General features: G+C 40.9%; 1 protein-coding gene across 1 annotated transcript; it reads left to right on the top strand.

Moving 5' to 3' along the window:
- The first annotated feature begins 21,538 nt into the window (after positions 1-21,538).
- LOC137283357 (chorion transcription factor Cf2-like) lies at positions 21,539-22,774 on the top strand. Its single transcript, XM_067814820.1, has 2 exons — positions 21,539-21,658; positions 21,911-22,774. Exons 1-2 carry the CDS (start codon positions 21,539-21,541, stop codon positions 22,772-22,774), a joined length of 984 nt encoding a protein of 327 aa, XP_067670921.1.
- The last annotated feature ends 2,028 nt before the right edge of the window (positions 22,775-24,802 follow it).

Below are 24,802 nucleotides of genomic sequence, written 5' to 3' on the forward strand. Positions count from 1 at the left end.
CAGACATTGACAGACGCAATAGAACCTTCGGGCCTATTAATGACGCAGTACCCGATGACACGCATGCATATGTGCTTTACTCCAGACATTGACAGACGCAATAGAACCTTCGGGCCTATTAATGACGCAGTACCCGATGACCTGACTTGTCTGTCCTAGCAACGGAAAGAATAGTATTACCTATTATGAAGACTAAAATAGTTCCAATGTAAAGTGTTGCAAGTATTTTACTGAAATCCGCACAGCTTCATAGTATAAGCTCATGCGTATTAAGACATGAAACGCTGACCACCAACTGGAGGCTGAATATGAACTCTCTGTACCTAACATTAAAGGAGCAAACATTTGAAGACTCACTTGGTGGTCCAGGTAGACTGTCATATAGACACTGAAACAAATGTATCTCAAAAAGACTATAATGCAAGTTCAAAATATGTGGCAAGTCTAGATTTCCACAATTCTGAAAATGAGGGCACCTCTTAATTTTACTTTCATGCTTTATTTTTCTATTTTGAACAGATCAGTAATACTATGGTTTTATTAGCATGGTATTGTTTTGTTGGGGTGCCAAGGTGTCAAAGTATAACTTCACATCAGTTTTTTCAATACTGAGTCGTTATCGTTGTTGGAAACCAAGAAACATCCCTAGTGTATTATTCAGTTTCACGACTGTGTGTGGGTGGCGTTGTTTCACTTCTCGCTCTTCTTCATGTAAACATTTGCTTTGCCGCTTACGTGATTATGAATGAATAAGGAACGTTTAGTATATGTAAACAGTGTTACTGTTACAAATTTGCCGTGACAAAAGGTATAAGAAATCCCCTCAGAAATATAAGTCTGACAAGTTCAAAATATTCCGAAATATGTATTAAGCAGACAAATAGCAAGATACAACGATTCACAATAGATGTTTCTAGTACAGTGCAACTGACTCAAATCTAACGAAATGGGTCACAAATATAATGTTCACTCACCAAAGTCTTGGTTTTCAGTGGGAAACAGTTCTACTATGTGTTTCACAGGAACCAGTCTTGAATGCAGTTAAAGTGTTGACGAAGAGGCAGACAGATGTTGGTAGCCCGAATGATGATGACACAGTATGACTCCGAGCGTAAGTCCATGTGTGTCTGCTGTCAGCACAACATCCAGCCTTATATATACAGTCAGAGATTCTTGAACATCCGAGGACTGTGCCACCAGATCGCCATTAACATAGAACGTTCTCGTTTGGCTCGACTCATATACAGTGAGGCAACTCTAAAGCGCTACCTCAAAAGGCGTGCTACCAAAATACTGTTACCGTGATACGAAATGTGACCCATAATAACTATCATTTAATCAATAATAAAAATACAAATTACAGAAAACACGCTCTCGTATCAATTGTAGCACAATGATGTGTGACGACAGTGTTGTGGTATAAACACCAACGTGGTCGCTGTTTAAGTTTATACGGTGATCGACAGTACACAGCAATGAGCACAATGCCACAAGAAGTACAGTGCAAGTTAGATATTCTTCGTCCTTTATCAGTGAAATATTTCAAAATGAAATGGCGTGGCCCGGTACTAATGTCCAGTATCAGCCTACTAAACGTATGTCATTTTCGGTCAGCATTTTACTGTGATATACATGTTCACGTATTTTGCGTTAATAGGCTAATTTCGCTTACTTTATCAACAATCACATTTCAAATGCTATGTAGGAATAATATGTAATGTCATTAGGTCATTTTCCTTCATCTTACAATCATGATTTATAAGTCTGAGTTCAATTACAGTGGAGCAGTGACGATCCGGAGTAGAAGAGGTCGTCAGCAACCCACGCTTGCCACAAATGGTGACGATGATTGCCATAACGGACGACCAATGGGATCGGGTGGTCAGGCTCGCTGACTTTGGCGACACATCATCGGTTCCCGATTGCGCAGATCGATGCTGATGATGTTGATCACTGGATTGTCTGGTCCAGGCTCGATTATTTACAGACTGCCGACATATAGTGGGAATATTGCTGAGTCCGGCCCAAAACTAAACTCACTAACTCACTCATTATAGTGTCAAAAATGCATTTCAGCTTTCCATCCACAAGGACGTGTATACGTTACAGAAACATGCCAACCCAATCTCATTTTAAACCCCTTATAGCAGCCCTTGCCTCTCAATCTTTTATTGTTCATCGGGTAGAACTGTGGTAATAGCATCCACACAATAGTCTCGGTTAGAAGTGCAAGTTTATTTGTATCTAATGTTCAGCATTTAACAAAAGCGAAAAAGTCGTTTACGTGATAATTGTAATAGATATGTATCAGATTTCAAAGTCTCGGTAATTAAAGACAAGAATGATTACACATGAACGAGTGCTGGGGTCGAGGCCACCAAGCCCCACGGGGGAGATAGTCAACTGACGTACATGTAGTTCAAGGCCAAATGCAAGAAGAGTGAGTATCTTGTAGATTCCTTCAGGAGCAGCGATGTTAACCAATCTTCAGCATGGCACCACCGCCCTCCAGAAATTCTTCTCATTGTGGAACTACCCACGGAATGTACCAGGTTTCTATACACAAACAAGATTGACGCCCACCGCTTCGTTCACAAAGTACAAGTTTAGGATACAACATTGCAATGAGGACGTATAAGTATCCAGATTAATAATATTAAATATGTGAATAAGGTGCAAGTTGTATGTACTCAGATACGTTCTACATGTGTAAATGTTTTTGTCATTTGCATCACATTCCATCTATAATCAAACAGTTGTGGCATGATTGTACATTAATTGTAAGCCCGTACAAAGATATAAACATGCATTGCACACATTCTGTCATGTTTAAGTATAACACACTGAACTTCTTTCATGATCACCAGAAAGTTGTTTGTACCCATGTGGGGATTCAAACCTTGCCCTTTGGCGTGACGAGCGAAAGCTTTAACCACTACGCTACCCACCGCACCTTCTCAAACGAAGACATAATTGCACATGTCAGCATAATTCCCGATAAAGTATGTCGTCAATCCACAGCGTAGCGTAGAATCCATCGATTCAAGTCATATTTCAAACATTAGGGAACCACTTAATGATATTTCGCCATGTAGATAAAGAATAATGTTTAGAAGAAAACACGTCGGAAACGTAGCATATCAACTTTGTCTCAACATTTTAATATCTATTTATTTTATAATAACTTCGTACTTATGTTTGTTATTTAACAAGGATAGGGAAAATGTGGTTAGCTGTTTTACATCTGTGTATTACATACATGCAGGAGATTAAGACTGACGTAAACATGTTATTTCCATCACATTTCTAGAATGTCTAATGTACATCTTGAAAGAGTTCTACAGATAAGCTAACGATTCATGGTTCAGTCTCACAGACAGACAGACAGACAGACAGACATTCAGACAGACAGACATTCAGACAGATATCTTATCTAAATTTCACTGCTGTACAAATTTCAAAAGAATAAACGTACACACATAAGACATACATATATTGGTACAGTAGGAATATTAAGCTAGGATTGCCTCCTGCAAAACTGCAATACTGGCGGTTTTTTGCTTCTCCCATACACCCTCCGTGGGTACCTTTACTTGAACAGTTTCTTTGGATACCAGCTGTACTGTCCATCGCAGTGTTTTGGAGATTAATTTGGCACTGATTCAATGCTGCTAATATAACACAAAATTCAGAAACTGCAGAAAAGCAAACAGGAAGGCACAGTCAAATAAACAAACTACTGGAAAGATTATATCTTGACATTTCCAGAGTGCTAATTGCTTTGACTGTAGATCTAAGAACAAGGAAACAATCGCCTGTTAAAGAATCGTCTGTTTCCTTGGCCATTGGAAAACCAGCATGTGTGCACTGTTGCTAGATTTCACTGGTGCTTCCTTCAGATATATCCTAGTGACAAAATGCGAAATCCGAATGTCGCTCCCTCTTTGTGTCGTAATTGTGACGTAATTGTTGACTTTTACATAACCTTGAACAAATTAAGCCTTCCAGGGTATTGGTTATCCAACGGCGTAACAAACACGATTGTGCTATGTACCGTTCTGGAAAAGAAGAGTTTTAAAGACAGGCACCGTCACACGCGAACATCCGCAAAAGTTTCAATTTTTTTCAAAACGGCGGAAAATCTATCATAGCGGTCAACTTCCGCTAGGATTTGGATCGATGGACAATGATGTTGTCTACACCGAGTGAAAATTTGGTTATTCTATCTCTTATAGCTTTGGAGATATTCAGGTCGAAAGATTTTCACATTTGTGTTATCTGCCCTTACTGGATGCCGGACAGGCTATGATCCCTACGAGTTTCATCGATTTTGCCTCAGTGGTCAGGAGAGCTGGTACAAAATTGTCGAAATGATGAGAAGGGGAAGAAGAACAATGTTTGGATAATATATAACAGTAGGTCTTCCAGACTTTCTTTATATGAACGTTTTTGCGAATGTTTATTCTTAGGGAATTATTATTATCATTATTAGGGAATCTTGCATATTTAGGCTCATTCCCACTTACCCAACTTACTGGGTAATCATGCCGCTTGTAACAACTATATTTGATGTGGGTGGACTATATTCACATATTTTATGTATTGATGCAGTGTTGCCCACAAATAAGTCAGTCGGAAATTCTCTCATGATCAGTAAGAAGGAATTTTTAATACAGTTACCAACATTACTAAACAAACAAACGTATACAAACTGAAAACTGATTCCACTCCTCTACCTATGTATAAGTAATAAATATAGATATGCACTGAGGCATAAGTAGTTGATACTTTCTCACATTTGGTCCCGCATACTATTTCACAGGGAACAAAATAAGGGATTAGCGGGGATTATCACGCACCAGTGCACGTGATTTCCTACGGCTGAAACAATAGGGGTTGGATAAGTAGGAAGATCCCTATATTTGTACACAAAATTTAGTATTTAAACGAGTGGTGATGTTTAAAATATGATACATATCTTTGTCTGCCAATGTTGCCAAACAAAAGACGGTGATTCCAGTTCTTTTACGATTGGCAGTGTGTCTTTCCGATCATACGATCAGGCATGGCTGTCTCTGAATGTAAACCACTATCTGGTGATAGGCGGGGGTCCACCTTGTGCCCCAATTCATAGCAATATTCGGTGCATATATACCCGACAAAAAGTGAGTGAGATTAGTTTTCAGCAATATTACAGCTATATGGCGGCCGTCTGTAAATAATCGAGTCTGGCTCAAACAATCCAGTGATCTGCGCCATTTGGGAACCGATGGCAGGTGTCAGCGAAGTCAGCGAGCCTGACCACCCGATCCCATTAGTCGCCTATTACGACAAGCACAGCTGCCTTTAATGGCAAGCATGGGTTGCTGATAGCCTATTCTACCCCGGACCTTCGCGAGTCCGAGAAAAACGATGATAACCTAATAGAGCTGTGATGACCTTCGGTCATTCTGGATTGTGTTTTCAAGCGTTTTTCTTCTTTTCGTGTTTACGGAACAATCAACGGGTTAACTAATGACATAATGGAAACTCTGTTTTGCTAAGGCAGACCCTGATCGGTAAAAGCATAATCGCGTTATACGAGCCTTGATGTCGGGAATGATACGCAAGACTTCGTTCTAAAGGATATAAACTGCAAATTTACATATGTGTTCCCGCCTGTGGAAATTTGCACATTCCTAACCCTAGCAAATCAAAAAAACGTTTCTTCACCTATTACAACTAAATGGAATGTATTGGAATTACTCTAAGGTCCAGCATGAGATATCAACTTTTGAATTCATTCTTAGTAAATATACAAATCCAGTCATAGCATACATTAAAAAGGTGATTGTCAATACCACAAAATACAAAAAATCATTTGTTTCCAAATACCCAAAGGAAGGAAATATCCGGAAACGGACGCAAATTCGACCATAGCTTGTATTTCCTACTGCTACTTTCCTACACTACTGTTTCTATGTATCTTTCGGGCTCTTCGTCCCGTGACATAAGTTGTCTCCACTAATCAAACAACAGTGTGCACTCACAATGTTCTGCAATCACCATTAAGAAGCGCAAAAATGTAGTAACGTTTTTTTTTCCATTAAGATGTTAAAACATTTTACTGAATTGGAAATCCAGAAAACACAGCGTGTACAGCGATTACATTATGGCTGACAGTTATGTTCGACAGGTATATACTGCAGTCAGACTGTGAAAACAGATGACGCTACTCATTCAATAAAAAGAGTGAATTGTGAGTGAGAGTTTTACATTCCCTGACTGATAAAATTCAAATAGCATAGCCAAACAATACTCGCGAATGCGAATTACTCCAATTGTTTGTTCATTGTTATTAATGCTGCCAGGAGATACAGTAACTCTGGCCAAATGCCTCATCTGCTGCATAAAGTATATAACTGGGTTATCCATGTTTTGACATGATTTGAGTTCATGATGGCTGACCTTGCGATAACACATAAACAAAATGCATCGAGCTTATCACTTCCAAATGCATCTGCAGTTGCTTACGCATCCTGTATCTAGACGTAACGTGAACACACTGGGAAAGCGGAAATGTCACACCATTTGTTGGCAGTTTACACATGCAAATCACGACAACGAATTCATCGCTCCATCAAAAGTACATTTCTGTTTGCAGCATTTTTCGTCTAATTGAATGCATACTTACATATTCATCTTTGAATAACTGGTTTGACTCCTTTATCTCTCTGATTCAAAACCGTCTTCATCAAAATTAATCATGTTCTAAAAATATGCACATACTGTGTAACTTTAGTCTGAAAACGGCAGGAACGTTTATGACGCGCCTGAACTATTATATGCCACATTATCAATGCCAGAAATGAAGATTAACCTGAACATATATTTATAGACATGCTTGAACTTACAGTTTATATCTTCATGACCTTTGATAGAATTATTTGAACACCAGTGACAAAACATTTCATATTTTATTTAATTCTCTGCTTAAAGACAGTTGATTGTTAGATGACAATTGTTCTAACCAATGATGACAGTCTAATGTTCTACATACGAAACGCATACGGTACAAAGTAAATTGGTGGATCTCCCACTGCCGTTAGTCTAATTTAGTGCTCACATCAGCCACAAGAAAAAAATAATTTTTCTTTGATCGTTATAAATGAAGTAACAAATGTAGTCCTTGCATAAACTACCTTTTTTTAAGTGCCAGTGTCTTTAAACGTTTCTTGTTTTTACGAACTGATGTTACCATGAACGATAGAAAACAAAATTATGAACTCTATTGATCAGTTCTGGAGTTTCCAACTTTTGCACCCAAGAATTATTGAACGCAATTGTGTTACCTGTAAAACATTGACACCTGTCTCCAAGCAACCGTTCACGTGTCGTATGGGCACCGCTCTTCCTCTTAACCTTCTTTCTACATCAGCACCAAAGAAGTGAGCATAGTCAGTGATTTGATCAGATAGCAAAGAATGCTGTCACGATTGTCTCGTTCATGCCACGTGCCGCTTATACGTGTAGACTGGATGCTGCATTTACTGCATACCAATTTCTGTCCAACACCGAGTATACACGACGAAGATGCCACTGAAGGATTACGTTGACTAATATATGGGATAGCGGATAAACGTATGTTAATTTGTATCATTTGTACCTGATCTCATTTTTAATGAATGGGAAGGTAAGGTTATTCCCCAGATAAGACCACTCCAGCTATCATTGCTGACGAATTTTATCAGCTATGTATAATCTGTGGCCTTTGACTTCCTCTTATTGTCACTTCATTAATACCACCATCCATTGATATGGTTGTTAATTCCCTTGATGCATACCTTCTTCTTGTGTGGTCTGTGCTGTAGCACTTCACTCTTGCTTGACAATGGTATAACACTGCATACCGAAACATCGCATCACATATACTACCGACAAGAAATAAGGGAACTAATGAAATAATAGCGAATTTGAAACTGCTTTAAATATCCACTAAATCAATTTTAGGCGTCAAGTTCAATATCTGGTGTGTCCACCATGTTGGGCAACACATTCACGGCACCTTGATGGCATGCTGTTAATCAATTTCTTGATGGTTGCCCGTGGTATTGCCCGCATTCCTCTTGGAGAGCTGCACCAAGCTGGGCCAGGTTGGTGGGTCCTGGGTCCCTGGCGTACACCCTTCGACCAAGAACGTCCCAGATATGTTCAATTGGGGACAGGTCTGGACTTAGATGGCAGGGGCCGATTTAAACCTATCGCGTAGAGCAATTAACGTAATGAGACGATCATGTCGTGGTGTCGTTGATTTTGGTCTACCACGCCCAGGTCTCGTTGCAACCCCACCCGTTTGACGGTACTTATCCCACAGGCGTGAAATTACACTTTTTGATTTACCCATCTGCCGGGCAACTTCACATAATGATGTCCCCCTTCTATCATCCCCACAATTCTCCATTTTGTTGCTTCACCGAGATACTGCCTCGGAGGCATTTCTGTCAGTAAGTGTCAATCTCTATTGCATTAGTGATTGCGACTTCTCCAGTACATTTATAGGAGTTAACTTCTGTATGCACGTGTAGCACGAAATTCCATTGTCATTGGATGTTGCGTTTGGGAGATATGCCACGATAACGGACCCTGTCACAGTCAAAGTCATCGACTTCCAATTTCTTGGTTCCCTTATTTTCTGTCGGTAGTATATAATAAAGAAGTTATCATCCTTAAAGAATCTTAGTAATGTATAGCCTGTTTTTCTTTTCGTCATATGTTTTATGTTCTCGCATCTTCGTATGACTGCATACTGTTGTTCTATACAACTGCTGTCATTAGTTAGAAATTACATTTTCAAACGAATATACTGCAACCATATAACCGTGAAGTTCCGGGGTAGAACTGATCTTCGGCATACGCTATGCTTGTCGTAAGAGGCGACTAACGCGATCGGGTGGTCAGGCTCAATGACCTGACTGACACATGGCTTTGGTTCCCAAATGCGCAGATTGATGCTCATGCTGTTGATCATTGTATTGTCAATAATCCAGACTCGATTATTCACACATCACCGCCATATAGCTGGAATATTGTTGAATGCGCCGTAAAACTCGCTCACTATATCATTGTCATATGGCTGCCATATTGCTGTTGTATTTACAGCATTGAAATAACACAGCATGATTTTGTAAAACACATGTATGCAAGCACATCTGATAACGTTAGCTAGGTAACCAACATAAGCTGCTTACAATGACGTTGACTCGGTGATGCACAGCATGTTACGTGGCGCATGAGCCTTGAAGAGGCAGCTTGACAGAGTTGCTTACTGGTGTGTGACCCCAGCTACGAGGTTCGCAAGTCGATAATTTGATGTTAAGAAATATCTCAATGTTTCTCTAATTTTTTTTAAATGAAATGCTGATCTAAATACGCAAGTTATTATTGAAATATGATCATCATAATTATGGACTAATGATGCCATTTTAAGACTATGACACAGTACCACAGGCCCGCCCAATCCTAGCACAGTTTGTTTGTCACAGAAATAGATAGTAAAAAATTACGTATTTGTCCGTGTTCGGAGTTTACTGAAGTCAGATGGGAATTTAGGAGAGTCTTTGTGAATGAAGATCTCACTACGCACAGTTCCAGGATGGCAGCCGAAACGCGAAAGTTAGAAAAGAAACAGAAATTGCGTGTACATGGGCTTCTGGTGGGATTATATTCGTCAAGAAACATGAGGGTAGCGTCATCAGAAACGCCAGGAAACCCAACTCGATAAACTGACTGGAATTAAAGTGAAAGTAGAACTTACTCAAAACTCGCAAACTGACACCTCCATTTTATGATTACTATGGAGGAGGAGGAAGACGATTTCTGGCTGGTACGAGTACTGCTCCTCATTCTACTCAGTCAAAACACATATAATATAACTGTATTGATTACTCCCAGGATGGCTACTTCCAGTTTGACTACTCATGACCATAAACATATAATGGAAATCCCCTACACCTAATAATGTGTCGTACCCGTACAGCTCATACCTCCCAGGATGGCTACTTCCAGTTTGACGACTCATGACCATAACATATAATGGAAATCCCCTACACCTAATAATGTGTCGTACCCGTACAGCTCATACCTCCCAGGATGGCTACTTCCAGTTTGACTCCTCATGACCATAAACATATAATGGAAATCCCCTACACCTAATAATGTGTCGTACCCGTACAGCTCATACCTCCCAGGATGGCTACTTCCAGTTTGACTCCTCATGACCATAAACATATAATGGAAATCCCCTACACCTAATAATGTGTCGTACCCGTACAGTTCATACCTCCCAGGATGGCTACTTCCAGTTTGACTCCTCATGACCATAAACATATAATGGAAATCCCCTACACCTAATAATGTGTCGTACCCGTACAGCTCATTCCTCCCAGGATGGCTACTTCCAGTTTGACTCCTCATGACCATAAACATATAATGGAAATCCCCTACACCTAATAATGTGTCGTACCCGTACAGCTCATACCTCCCAGGATGGCTACTTCCAGTTTGACTCCTCATGACCATAAACATATAAAGGAAATCCCCTACACCTAATAATGTGTCGTACCCGTACAGCTCATTCCTCCCAATATGGCTACTTCCAGTTTGACTACTCATGACCATAAACATATAATGGAAATCCCCTACACCTAATAATGTGTCGTACCCGTACAGCTCATTCCTCCCAATATGGCTACTTCCAGTTTGACTCCTCATGACCATAAACATATAATGGAAATCCCCTACACCTAATAATGTGTCGTACCCGTACAGCTCATACCTCCCAGGATGGCTACTTCCAGTTTGACTCCTCATGACCATAAACATATAATGGAAATCCCCTACACCTAATAATGTGTCGTACCTGTACAGCTCATACCTCCCAGGATGGCTACTTCCAGTTTGACTACTCATGACCATAAACATATAATGGAAATCCCCTACACCTAATAATGTGTCGTACCCGTACAGCTCATACCTCCCACGATGGCTACTTCCAGTTTGACTACTCATGACCATAACATATAATGGAAATCCCCTACACCTAATAATGTGTCGTACCCGTACAGCTCATACCTCCCAGGATGGCTACTTCCAGTTTGACTCCTCATGACCATAAACATATAATGGAAATCCCCTACACCTAATAATGTGTCGTACCCGTACAGCTCATACCTCCCAGGATGGCTACTTCCAGTTTGACTCCTCATGACCATAAACATATAATGGAAATCCCCTACACCTAATAATGTGTCGTACCCGTACAGCTCATACCTCCCAGGATGGCTACTTCCAGTTTGACTCCTCATGACCATAAACATATAAAGGAAATCCCCTACACCTAATAATGTGTCGTACCCGTACAGCTCATTCCTCCCAATATGGCTACTTCCAGTTTGACGACTCATGACCATAAACATATAAAGGAAATCCCCTACACCTAATAATGTGTCGTACCCGTACAGCTCATTCCTCCCAATATGGCTACTTCCAGTTTGACTCCTCATGACCATAAACATATAATGGAAATCCCCTACACCTAATAATGTGTCGTACCCGTACAGCTCATACCTCCCAGGATGGCTACTTCCAGTTTGACTCCTCATGACCATAAACATATAATGGAAATCCCCTACACCTAATAATGTGTCGTACCCGTACAGCTCATACCTCCCAGGATGGCTACTTCCAGTTTGACTACTCATGACCATAAACATATAATGGAAATCCCCTACACCTAATAATGTGTCGTACCCGTACAGCTCATACCTCCCAGGATGGCTACTTCCAGTTTGACGACTCATGACCATAACATATAATGGAAATCCCCTACACCTAATAATGTGTCGTACCCGTACAGCTCATACCTCCCAGGATGGCTACTTCCAGTTTGACGACTCATGACCATAAACATATAATGGAAATCCCCTACACCTAATAATGTGTCGTACCCGTACAGCTCATACCTCCCAGGATGGCTACTTCCAGTTTGACTCCTCATGACCATAAACATATAATGGAAATCCCCTACACCTAATAATGTGTCGTACCCGTACAGCTCATACCTCCCAGGATGGCTACTTCCAGTTTGACTACTCATGACCATAAACATATAATGGAAATCCCCTACACCTAATAATGTGTCGTACCCGTACAGCTCATACCTCCCAGTATGGCTACTTCCAGTTTGACTACTCATGACCATAAACATATAATGGAAATCCCCTACACCTAATAATGTGTCGTACCCGTACAGCTCATACCTCCCAGTATGGCTACTTCCAGTTTGACGACTCATGACCATAAACATATAATGAAACACCCCTACACCTAAAAATGTGTCCTACCTGTTCATAACAGAACAGAACAGAAATGCTTTTCTCAATAATCACTTCGTGATACAGAGAACATACAGCAATTTGATATATATTACAATATTGAGCCCCAGTTTTGATGAATTTGGCAATATTAGAGTTAAGTGGTGAATAGTCACATTTCATTAGGTTCACAAAGTTTTCAAAATTTGGATGCTTACAAAAGTATTGGGAGGGCACTGGGCATTAGACAGTATCATAGAAAGTGAAGTTCATCACAGACAAATGATGTGCAAAGTTGGCAGGTGCTATTACATCGTTCTATGCCTTACCAACGTCCTGTTTTAACGGGCAACCTGTGGTTTCAAGTTGTACATTTAGTTGACCAGCGTCTGTAGTAATAAGGTAATTGTAACAAATGAGGTCTTGAAAATAAAAAATGCTTATACATTACATAGTATTGTGACAATGTGCACGTCCTCAGCAATGTATTTTCACCATTGTTTAAATGGACACAGAAACGTTCAGCATTCGTTGTCAAAAAGGGATTACGTATTCTACATTTACTTGTAAAATACACTGCTCCAGATACTGACGTTTAGCATCAGGTCATCCCAACGCTAACAACACACGTCAGGGACGGATACACCTTCTGAACACTATTGAAAGACGACACAGTGGGGTGGGGTGAGATGGGCACAGCAGCACACCACCCCACACAACCCCACACCAACACCAACTGATAACTGAGTTATCTACAAGGCACCCACGGTACCCAGGTCGTTTCACCAGATGAATAGCAATATTTCAGCCATATCGTGACGGGAACATAACACTGAAATGCTGACAATGTGGCAGTAGCAGACACCCATTTGCAAACATGTGCAGCACAGCCGGTCAATTGATAAAATCGTATAAGACTGACAGAGAGACATACAGCCAGACAGTTTATTTTACGTAACATTGGTCTTGTGGTCTATGATACACTTATAGAGTTATATGAACAATGTACAGTGGTCAAGCAGATGCGGACCGTGTTTGGAATACATTATGAAGAAATAAAGCAGTAAAATATATTACTTGTCTGTTTCTTGATATGAAGATAGAATCTAAGGTTAATGGACCTCAATACACTTTTCCAAGTTGTACCAATATTTTTCACGCCATGCGTAGTATGTACATTAAATAAGACATGATTCTCGACTTCAACCTCAAAGGCATTAAATACAGAGCACAAATAGTCTATTATGGGGATATCATTTTAACATCTAAATCTATCTTTAGATCGTTATGGAAAGTAAGCACGTATTAAGCAGTACGCACGTATTAAGTATTTGGGGTTTTTTTCAATTCAGTGATGTACGGTTCTACGTTAAGGTGATATATAAATTGTGAACAGTGGCTGAGACACGTTGAGCTGCAAATATCACTGTGCCAAGTCTGGTAGGCTATATCTTTGATACGTTGTTCGGAGATTATAATGGATGACTGCACATCGCCAACACTTTGGTTTAACCATACATGTGAAAATGTGTTTTCCTGTAAAACGGATCTCACTCTTGACACCCAGTTACTTTTGCCCACATCGTCAAACGTTTTAAGCATCTTAAAACAATGCATAGGATAACATTGTTGTATACCGATATTTTGCAAAACGCTTTTCAAAATAACATTGCAATATTATTTCTTAGAGTGGGTGAGTGAGTGAGTTTAGTTTTAGGCCACACTCAGCAACATTCCAGCTACATGGCGGCGGTCTGTAAATAGCTGAGTCTGGACCAGACAATCCAGTGAGCTACAGAATAAGCATCGATCTGCCCAAATGTGAACCGATGACATATGTCAAACAAGTCAGCGATCCTGACCACACGATCCCGTTAGTCGCCTCTTACGTAAGTAGAGTCGCCTTTTATGGCAAACATGGGTTGCTGAAGGCCTGTTCTACCCCGGGACGTTCACGGGTGTTATTTCCGAGAACCCGTATATTGGGTAAACAACATATCACGATTTTTTGTGATTATCTTTATGTTTTGAATTAAAATTTCATTTACAAGAACTTTCCTTCGTTATTCAATGACAAAAAGGCACACTCTAACACTATGATTTGTATTTTAAAAAATAGAATCCCTACGCAACTTAACTTGGAGATTGCTGTTATCAGAACCATAAGATATATGTTTAGAAACTAATGTAGAGAACAGGATTGACATGTACAATTCATGTCATTCACTTTCAAACACAAAAGTTCCCAATATGTCGCAATAGGTATTGTAATACGGGTGCCTGAATCGTGATATATTGTAATACAATTTATTTGCCAATACACAGTCCTGAGCATCGGGATGAGCATCGCATAGCACTGGGTTTGTAAGATATTACACATACGTATTGATCCTGTAATGCAAATTCTTCTCACAGTTTCCACAGGCTCGTGTAAATACATTGTTGTGTCCCCAACGTCTCACGTTTCGTAAGTTAGGTCTGTAATTACGACGGTCATAGCTTTGCATGCCCACATCCCAAAAACGCCACATAGTCCCCAAAGAGCGGACAATCCCATGGTTGATTGATTTAATGGATACAATGGCAACACATAACGTGCACGTAAAATCATGCTTTCTACTGCTTGACAAGTATTAAATGAGCCATGACCTGACAAATGACACCAATTTGCATACATGGGAACGCCCTCCAGAACATATTCCATTTGAAACGAGGGAAACAGGTTGTCGTCTAAATATTGAAAAGTCCAATTTCCTCGTAAGAATTGTGTCGTGATGGTGTTTTTGCTGAACTACACGTAAACCGCTCTACGATACACGTATAAACAGTAGCGGTATTGACTTCACGCCACGGTCAGTAAGTATTGCACGTGCTTAATCGCCAATCTACCTGTAGCAACCAAGTGTATTCGTTCAGATTACTTGCCCCGGCTGCTTATCACTGGCTCTAATACTTGTCAAGCAGTAATGTATGTCTACACATCTTTTTCTGGCTTCAAATGTATCGACTCTTGTTTATTCTATTACATTCTGATATTTACATCTATCAGGCTTTCAACTTCAACAATATCTGTTCAGGAGAACGTCAATCCATCAAGATTCAATCATGTATAAAAGTCTTCTATATGCAGTTATTATCTTCCTACTTGATATTTCTAAACATCACACCAGTTTAGAATTAATCTCCAGAAACCCATGCTTGTCGTAAGAGGCAACAAAGGGGATCGGATGGTCAGGCTCTTTGATTGGGTTGACTCATGTCACCGTATCCCAGTTGCGTAAATCGATGTTCATGTTGATGATCCCTGGATCGTCTGGTCCAGACTCGATTATTAACAGACCGCCGCCATGTAGTTGTAATATTGCTGAGTAAAACTAAACTCACTCACCCCTTTGTTTGATAATTGTATCAGTATCCATCACGAAACGCCGGTTTCGCTGCGCAAATTGAAAGCTGGAACCAAGAACTGTCGCCCTTGCTCATTGTGTGACATTATTACCATGAACCAGTATGCCGTGCTGTTTCAACTGACAGCAGCGGGGATTACAACTTTCCTGAAATCCGGAATAAGAGCTGAAACTTGTTTATCATCGTGGATTATGATTCAATATGCTGTAAACAGCTCATACTTCTTCATTAATCTCACCTCACAGGTAAGTCTTCAATGTAATTAAATGTTCCCTTCCTAACATCTAGTTAACGCCGACGATTTCTGCCTTCTCGGGAATGATTTATGAAGATCTCCTTGAAGGAAAACCAAGTTCTATGGATAAAACTTCTTTATTGCATTGGGTGCGACGTTTCGGTGCAGGTACTAACACCGTCATCGAGCAAGTGATACATCCAGCGGTAGCATGGAGAATATATACGTTGAAAGAAGATTTCCTTGTTGGAAAAGTACTAAAGTGTCTAAATTCCCTCGAATCACACTATAACCTTCCCTTGCTAATTATATGGAAGGACAACTTATTCCTAGGAAACATTTAATATATATGTACATATTAAACACACATCTAAACGTACACCCAATAGCACAAACCTTCCACATCCATCACCATATGTGTGTCCATATAGCCAAGTGCTTCATCAGACTAAACAGGAGCGTGTGATCAAGAATACCATATCATCAGACATGGAAGATTTTCTTGTCCCATGGAACAGAGTTTAGGTGAATTTCAATAGTTTTAATTAAAAAGTAAGCTCATATTTATGGAGATGTATATTTTTTTTCCGAACCGGCGAGTAGTATCAATCATATGCCTTCATTATACCTCCTGAACTGGTTTTTGTTTTTTGGGTATTTTTGTCAATTAGGGTAAAGTGGTATCCTCTGCGAAACGGGTCAAACGTGATTTTCGTCTATAATACATATGGGGCTGTTCCAGTGAATGTTTTTCTCAAACCATAGCAAGTGTTATAGCTGGATTCAAAGCCAGGTGCCAGGCTGGCAATCCAGTGACCTTTGAGGTGCCGAGATCGAGACCACCTCGATTTTGGAGTCAACTTTGTGTGCAGACTCTTCCACTGTACAGTCCACAACCCTGTGGCCACACACCTAGTCGCGGGTACAGCAAGGTGCAGTAAACTTGGACAAAGTACTGTGACTATGTGCCACAGTCATCCCAGCTGTGAATGGGTACCTCGTAAGGATTGAAAAGCCGCACTAACTCAGTGCGCCTAGTAGGCAGCAAGAGTTGTATGAGCTGCAGGGAGTTGAGACTGAAAATGCGATGTGCCGTTGTGATGGACATCGAGTGATCGGAGGAAACAAAGCGCCTTTGAGTAGTATTGGATATGGGCGCCATACAAATGTTAGCGTCCCTGTATCATTAATGAGCATAGCATACCTGTGAAATCAAACTTCAAAAGAATATCTAGTCTTACCTGCATAAAGTGTGATACCTGTCTCCAGACAACTCTCAACGTCTCGTGTAGGCACAACTCTTTCTCTGATCCTTCCGTAGGCATCGGCAACAGAGAAGTGGACATAATCATACTTGCTGATGTTATCGGCCATCTTTAAGAACCGAAGGCAGTCGGTACACTCACTTCACGTGTAATTTGCGTATTAGCATAAATATATCGAAAGCATGCATACCATGATGTATGTTTGAAATGAATATTCATCGGGAATTATTTATGATATAAGACCGTACATGACACACCAGCTGTAGCATAAGGGAACATGCTTTTAGACGTTTCGTATCTGTGCACGTTGTGACTAAAGTATGGCAAGGGGCCACGGTATGTGTCATGTAAGATTTAGAAGATACAAGGGTGACTTGAAGAGGAAACTTACTATTGCGATAGCGATGGTCAGTTTTGACCATATATTACAATACTATTTTTTCTCTACTTATTGCTATATTTGAAGTCACGTCCCAAAGGAATGTTTACTTATTTTTATGACACATAAACAAGCTGAAGTAGTTTCATTCTCTTTTAATTACTGACAAGAAGCTTGGAACTTAGATCAAGTAAACATAACCTCAATGAAGATGCATGTCAGCACAAACACTGAAAGAAAATACTAACCGAAACAAATGTTTAAATGAAAAGTGAATAGCTAAACTATCGTTAGTCACACATACAATCGATCCATCGATAGTTTTCTGTGACTATACTATTGACTTATTGCTGTCTCAGCAATTGCAGTCGATAGTTTTCTGTGACTATACCACTGACTAATTGCTGTCTCAACAATTGCAGTCGATAGTTCAATACATCGTGACACCCCAGAAGATATTGGTGCCGTTGTTGTGGCTATTTCATTGTTCTACAGAGAAAGACTGGTCTCTTTTGGAACTGTTTTATACCATTGGCTTTTGGAACTGGCATCTACAGGATCAGAAGTGGCATGCTAGGAGGTATTCAAATAGAAAGGTAGAGTAACTGAATCCATTCCCTCCTCATCAGCTGTCAAAAGAGCTGCATTTCAAGCTGGCAACAACACATGTAATGGTAGCATTTGGTAAGGTCAGCAGCAGCAGCAGCACCACGTTGTACTACAGCTGCATACAGCTGCGGACACTACCACAGTCTTCTACATAATGGATGGCTAGGAGGGGCTGCAAAGCCACCAGTAAATGTGTTGTATACTTCAGTTGTATACATGACTTAGCAAAAGCATTAGTCACATACACATTGTTCCAGAACATGAATTAAAAAAAGTAAAAAAAAGTATTTTATTGTATGAATCAGATTTGTACAGATATAGGGATTAGTCTAAACATACCAATACATTTATGTTTCAAAAATGTAGATTGTGAGTCATGTTCATAGTAGATTGTTTGTCCACTGATGGACACTTGTGTCCCTGAAACATATCAATAACATGGAGGTATTTATATAAACATCTTCAAACCCCGTGTGGTACCGAGTCAACTAGATCCATAACACCGCATCTCAAGGAGCGACCGAATTAGACAACCTGTTTCCTGTGAGTTGGGCCCCAGTGTCGGTGGAAGACGGCATTGGCTCTAGACATAGCGTTCCTTACCTAACACAGCACTTCGCCGCCCCTTACCTGACCTTGACGGGTGGTAGAATGGGCCCCGGTTCTATCGGCTCTTCACGCCAGGCCCTGTGCAGTGTATTTTATTTGCACAAATTTGAACCATTGAATTGTATGTTTGGGTCTTGGTTGCAAAATAGTTGAAATTAAATACTTTTTGACTGCATATGAAATTATTGCCTTTATTGTCCAGTATCAGTACAGCGCAGAAAGCGGTGGCTCATGGGCCAATCTGGTGGATTGACGAAATCACTCTCATACCGTCATTGCATAGATGTATTTGCTGCACGGGATGTCAACATCAAGAATTGCTTTTCAGTGATTATGCACTTATTCGCACTATTGGTTTTTATATAGCTTCACTCCTGGCTCACTTTATTTAAGCTTGGGGGTCTAAGCTTTACGGAACGGAGGGAAGTTGTTACAGCGTGTAATACAGGACAGCCATCGACAAAGTATTTCTAAAAACTAAAAACAGTGTAGCCAAGCCATATGAGACTTACTTGTTACTATTTAATCTGCATTCTTAGTCTTTATCTCTGCCGCAGTGTACATTGTCTGGTCAGGCATTCTGTTCCTCTTTGTCATTTGCATTAATTAGTGTATATGGCATTTTTGGCCTTCATTGGTCAACCCACTTGGCTGTGTCTGCCATCACATCAATTGTACAAGGGAGTGCTATTGTTTTTCGATCTGGCCGTTGTGAGAGAGTGAGCTGGGTTTTGCGCCGTACTCAGCAATTTTCCACCTATGTGGCTGCGGTCTGTACATAATCGAGTCTGGACCAGACAATCCAGTGATCAACAAAATGAGCATCAATCTGCGCAAATGGGAACCGATGACAAGTGTCACCCAAGTCAGCGAGTCTGACCACCCGATCCCGTTAGTTGCCTCTTACGACATGCATGTCTACTTTTATGGCAAGCATGGGCTGCTGAAGGCCTATTCTACCCCGGACCTTCACGGGTCTTGGTCACTGTTGTCAAAATTGTATTTATAAGATCACATCTATACTGTGAGTCCGGTATTCCGATTGTCTGTGTAGGGATGGTCGCGAGCAAGCTCATTCATCTCATTCATCTCATTCAAGTATATGTTGTATACGGGCCTAAATAGTCCCATTTTTATGACGTCATCAAACACCTGCGTGACCTCATTTCGCGGAAGTCAATGACCTTGGGAAACACAAACCTCATTTTCATCACGACCTTGATTTACAGTCATGGGTGTATTTTTAGGTTGGCATAGCAACCATACAGATAGATGAACTGGTTTCATCCGGTTTGACAGTGAGAATATATAAACCCCTTTTCATTTGGATCATACATCAGTTTCATTCCTGAATACACATCACATCCAGGTCTCTCTCTCCCTCTTGAAAATGGAAGCTACTCACCGGGACACCCCGAGGAGGAATTATTTTGGCCTCGTTCAAGCGATACAGAGAGTGGAAGAGGTGGTCGACAGACTGGTGGAGTTTGGAGTGCTTACCATCTTCATGAAAGCTGAGATTATGGAGAAACCACAGAAGTCTTTTGATCGGGTCAGAGAACTCCTGTCCATATTACCTACACGAGGCCCCCAAGCATACGCCCTGTTCTGCAAAGCCCTGGAGGAATGCGGAGAGATACAGGCCATGGCATTGCTGGGACTTGAGACAGACAAGACCGAATATGATGATGGTCGTTACCTATCTACGGACAACATCCCTATCAAACCTCAAACACAGTTCCAAGAACGGCTGAATTCTTTTCAGTCTTGGCCTGTACAAATGAAACAGAGTCCTAGTCACATGGCACGGGCAGGATTTGTGTACTTGCTCAGAGGAGATGCTTGCAAGTGTGTTCAATGTGGCGTCATTGTCAAGAACTGGGAAGTCGATGATGTTCCTTGGAGTGAACATGAAAAGTGGTCTCCAAACTGTCCGTACTTGGCCCTGGTAGGAGTTCCTCAAACAGAGATGGCCCGCTGGGGTAGTCATCTGGATTTACATGTTTAAGAGATAGACTGGATGTGTTTGTGACTATTTGGTTGTCATTGGTTTATATAAATGTCCTAACACATGGTAGATGCAAGTACAGCAGAGTGGCACAGTGGAAGCACACTGGGCTCATAACCCAGAGGACCGTGGATTGAAACCACGCTCTGCTCCTTTTTGAACACGAGGGGAGTTCTATATAAAGGGCTACAAGGAAAATCTAGCTTCATTTAGCTGTGGACCCGTGATAGTGACACATTATCTGCAACTGTCAGTATTCAACTGCAACAAGAAAATGGACAGGAGATACTGGAGACCCTATCTGGATGACCCTAAGAAATGGACCAAATATTACTACTTGCAGGCCAAGGGCTATCCCAATCCCTTTACGAATGTAGACGATTATGTGATCTATTACGAGAAACAAGGGGTCAAGATGGACCTACCCACGTCTACAGACACGTTTGCTCTCACGTCTCCCACCCAACAAGTCGTTCAACAGGCGAAAGCCAAGTTGAAGGAAGAAAGTGTCGTCCATAGGGAAAACACCATGGAAGCAGTGCCCACAAAACGAATGAAAACAGCTTTTTAAATAGAGACAAAAGGCTAAATGTGCCATTTGTAGTAGGACTGTCGCCGTGTGACCATGTATTCCTGTCCCGTGTGCTCCAAACCATGTGTTTGGACTCATGACTCATGACTCATATTCGAACAAAACATTCTGGAGATCATCTCAAGCAGCAGCAGCAAAAGCAGCAGCAGCAACAACAACAACAAAAGCAGAAGCAAATGCAGCAGCAAAAGCAGCAGCTACATGTGGGTGATGAATTTATGTTGCAACACCCGTTTACCATGATTGTTTCTGGGCCCACCTCCTGTGGAAAAACCTACTTGGTGAAGCAGCTTCTAGAAAGATTGAACATTAAACTTTATCCCGAACGTATTCTATGGCTCTACAAACGATGACAGCCCTTGTATGATGTCATTGAAAGTTGTGTTTATCCCTACGTTGAATTCCATCAAGGCATTCCTTCTGACCTGGAAAAGGATGCGTTTCTGGACCCTTAGGTGGTGAACGTCGTTGTGCTTGATGACTTAATGTCCACAGTCAGCAAAGATCCACGCATTACCGATCTGTTTACGGAAGGAAGTCATCATCGGGATCTCTCAGTCATTGCCTTGAACCAGAACTTATATTACAGTAAGGATCCCACACAACGAAGGAACTCTCATTATCTACTTCTGTTCAATAATCCTATTGATCAACAACCCATCATGACTTTGGCGGGACAGATGTATCCAGGAAACACAGACCATTTCATGGACCAGTTTCAAAGGGCTACCCAGAAGCCTTATGGACACTTGCTGGTTGTTGATCTAAAACCCCAAACACGTCCCCATTTGCGACTTTGTCCTAATGCGTTCAGTTTAAAAGGAAACCTCCAAGCTAGGACGATTCAGTCAGAGTTGGACGTTCATCGTGAGCAGACGTGTGAAGAACAGCTCTCAGCCATGCCATCTTGTGATGAATGCGGACTCATGTTTCAAGATCCTTCTGATTTGCAAAAACACAGGCGAAACTGGTGTCCCGAAAAGTCCAATGGGGGCCTTCCTGGAATACCCCAAATTAAAAGAAAATGGGAGGAAGACAACTCTGATGTGAAGAGACCACGTTCTCTGTCAGAATGTGACTATTGTGGTCAAGTGTTTAGCAGTAACCATAACTTACAACGACATCTACACGACAAACAATGTCCTGAAGTGGAACAGGATGATGGTGATGATGATGATGATGATGATGATGATGATGATGATGAATCATTAAGCAATGTCAACAACAAGAAAAGTAAGATGGCTGATCTCGAAGGTATCCGGCAAATGTACTCACGTACACGTGAGCTGAATAGAGATGTACTGGATGAGAAACGCTAGCTGTACACGTAGAGAGGTTTTAGCGAGGACGTAATCCGAACCACACTGAAAAAAATAACCTGGATCGCGTTTAAGGAGACGTATGCTCGCTTTATTACTTATCTGTATCATATGCAGTGGGGCCCAAAGACGCAAGGAATATTAACAGAAGCAAAAGATAGCAATAATATGTATGAGGATGTGTTTTCCAAATTGTTCAAATACAAGGCTTGGGTGGAGGGGTTGACTGAGGATGATGATGATGATACAGACACCCTATCTGAGACAGAGAGCGAAGGACAGGAGGATGATGAAGGACAATGACATGTACAGTAGATTATTGGGCGTGCTCCTATCCCATAGTTTTACTCATTTGAAAACGGAGCTAATAAGCCATGAAATCTATATATCTTTTGTGTTTCTTAATGTGTGGTACCCATCTTTAGTCACAAGGTGTGTGCCAAGTGGATGCTCCCCATGGAGTTGTCCATTGAGCATGGGAACATGCAATTATTTACACCAATGCGTTGTCCGACAAACCATTTCCTAATGGAAGTGTAAGGACGCGGTCTTTGACTTCCGCGAAATGAGGTCACGCAGGTGTTTGATGACGTCATAAAAATGGGACTATTTAAGCCGGTATACAACAAGTATACTTTTTTTACTATGGTTTGTGTAACCAACTAAAGAAGTTTGAACTCAACTAATCATATATCTTCGTCAACACACTTCATCGCATACTTATGATCTAATTCCCCAGTCCACGCACCATATACCACGCGTTGACAAACCACAGAAAACATTGTAAATGGTTCGAGTCTTGAGGGGTACATTAACCCATGGGCCCCGTGGGATCAGTGAACAACGTATTTATCTTACCGAACACCTAAGTGTTAATTTGGAATTATTTGAAGCAAGTCTTTTTGCAGCCGTCAATAGATTTTGAAGACGCCAAGAAAAACAGATTTACAGTTATCTCTCTTCCGTCGATTTGATTTCGCAAAACATCGGTAATTTCCGTACATTATACATGATTCAATGTTTTTCGAGATAAGGAATTGTTCACGAAGTACCAGATGGGTGTTTCCCAGCAGGGTACATAGAAATGTTACTCACTTGTAAGCGGGTTACGCTGAAAATAGCAGAAGAGTGTTCAGCCAGTCGGAAACGACATTTATGTGTGAGGTAAGATAATGATGGTATATAGAGATGTACTTTACATGCATTTGTGTATGGGTTAGTAAAGTACTCGTGTACATATATTTCTGCGTGTGTTCAAGTACAACGTGTTTATTTGCATTGTGGTAATTGCAGTAGGTACGCTCGCTCAAAACATATTTTATCTGTTACAATGTTTAAAGACAAACAAAAGCTTCTACTTTCTTATCAGTCGATTCAGTTCCCTCAACACCGCATGTTCCGATATTTATCGGGAGAACAAATGACGTGTCTTTGCATGTGTTTGTGACGAGTGCCACATAATGTTGACAAAGCCCGTGAAACCGCATTCTCTCCAAGACAGTGATTTCCTCAAATCTTGCTCATGATACAGTCGGAATCATTCACTCCTTGACAGTGATTTCCTCAAATCTTGCTCATGATACAGTCGGAATCATTCACACCTTGACAGTGATTTCCTCAAATCTTGCTCATGATACAGTCGGAATCATTCACTCCTTGACAGTGATTTCCTCAAATCTTGCTCATGATCACTCCTTGACAGTGATTTCCTCAAATCTTGCTCATGATCACTCCTTGACAGTGATTTCCTCAAATCTTGCTCATGATACAGTCGGAATCATTCACTCCTTGACAGTGATTTCCTCAAATCTTGCTCATGATACAGTCGGAATCATACACTCGACACAGTTTCAATCAGTGAACTCTGGTGGTTATTGCAAGAGTTTTGCATAATTATGTAGCGTTGTTGACCGCGGTGTGAATCATATTCACTTCTACTATTCAATCTCCAGTAAGCACATACGGCGACTTATACCCTTGGTCTTGTATATGTATAACTTCCGGGTACACACAACAATCAAGAACAAC

Source organism: Haliotis asinina, chromosome 5 (genome assembly GCF_037392515.1).
Source record: "Haliotis asinina isolate JCU_RB_2024 chromosome 5, JCU_Hal_asi_v2, whole genome shotgun sequence".
NCBI lineage: Eukaryota > Metazoa > Mollusca > Gastropoda > Lepetellida > Haliotidae > Haliotis > Haliotis asinina.

Bases quoted from the DNA above. Each gene is read 5' to 3' on its own strand.
- LOC137283357 (XM_067814820.1), top strand. From the start codon at position 21,539: ATGACTCATATTCGAACAAAACATTCTGGAGATCATCTCAAGCAGCAG. The intron at 21,659-21,910 runs GTGGGTGATGAA...CTGGACCCTTAG, and splicing joins AGCAAAAGCAGCAGCTACAT to GTGGTGAACGTCGTTGTGCT.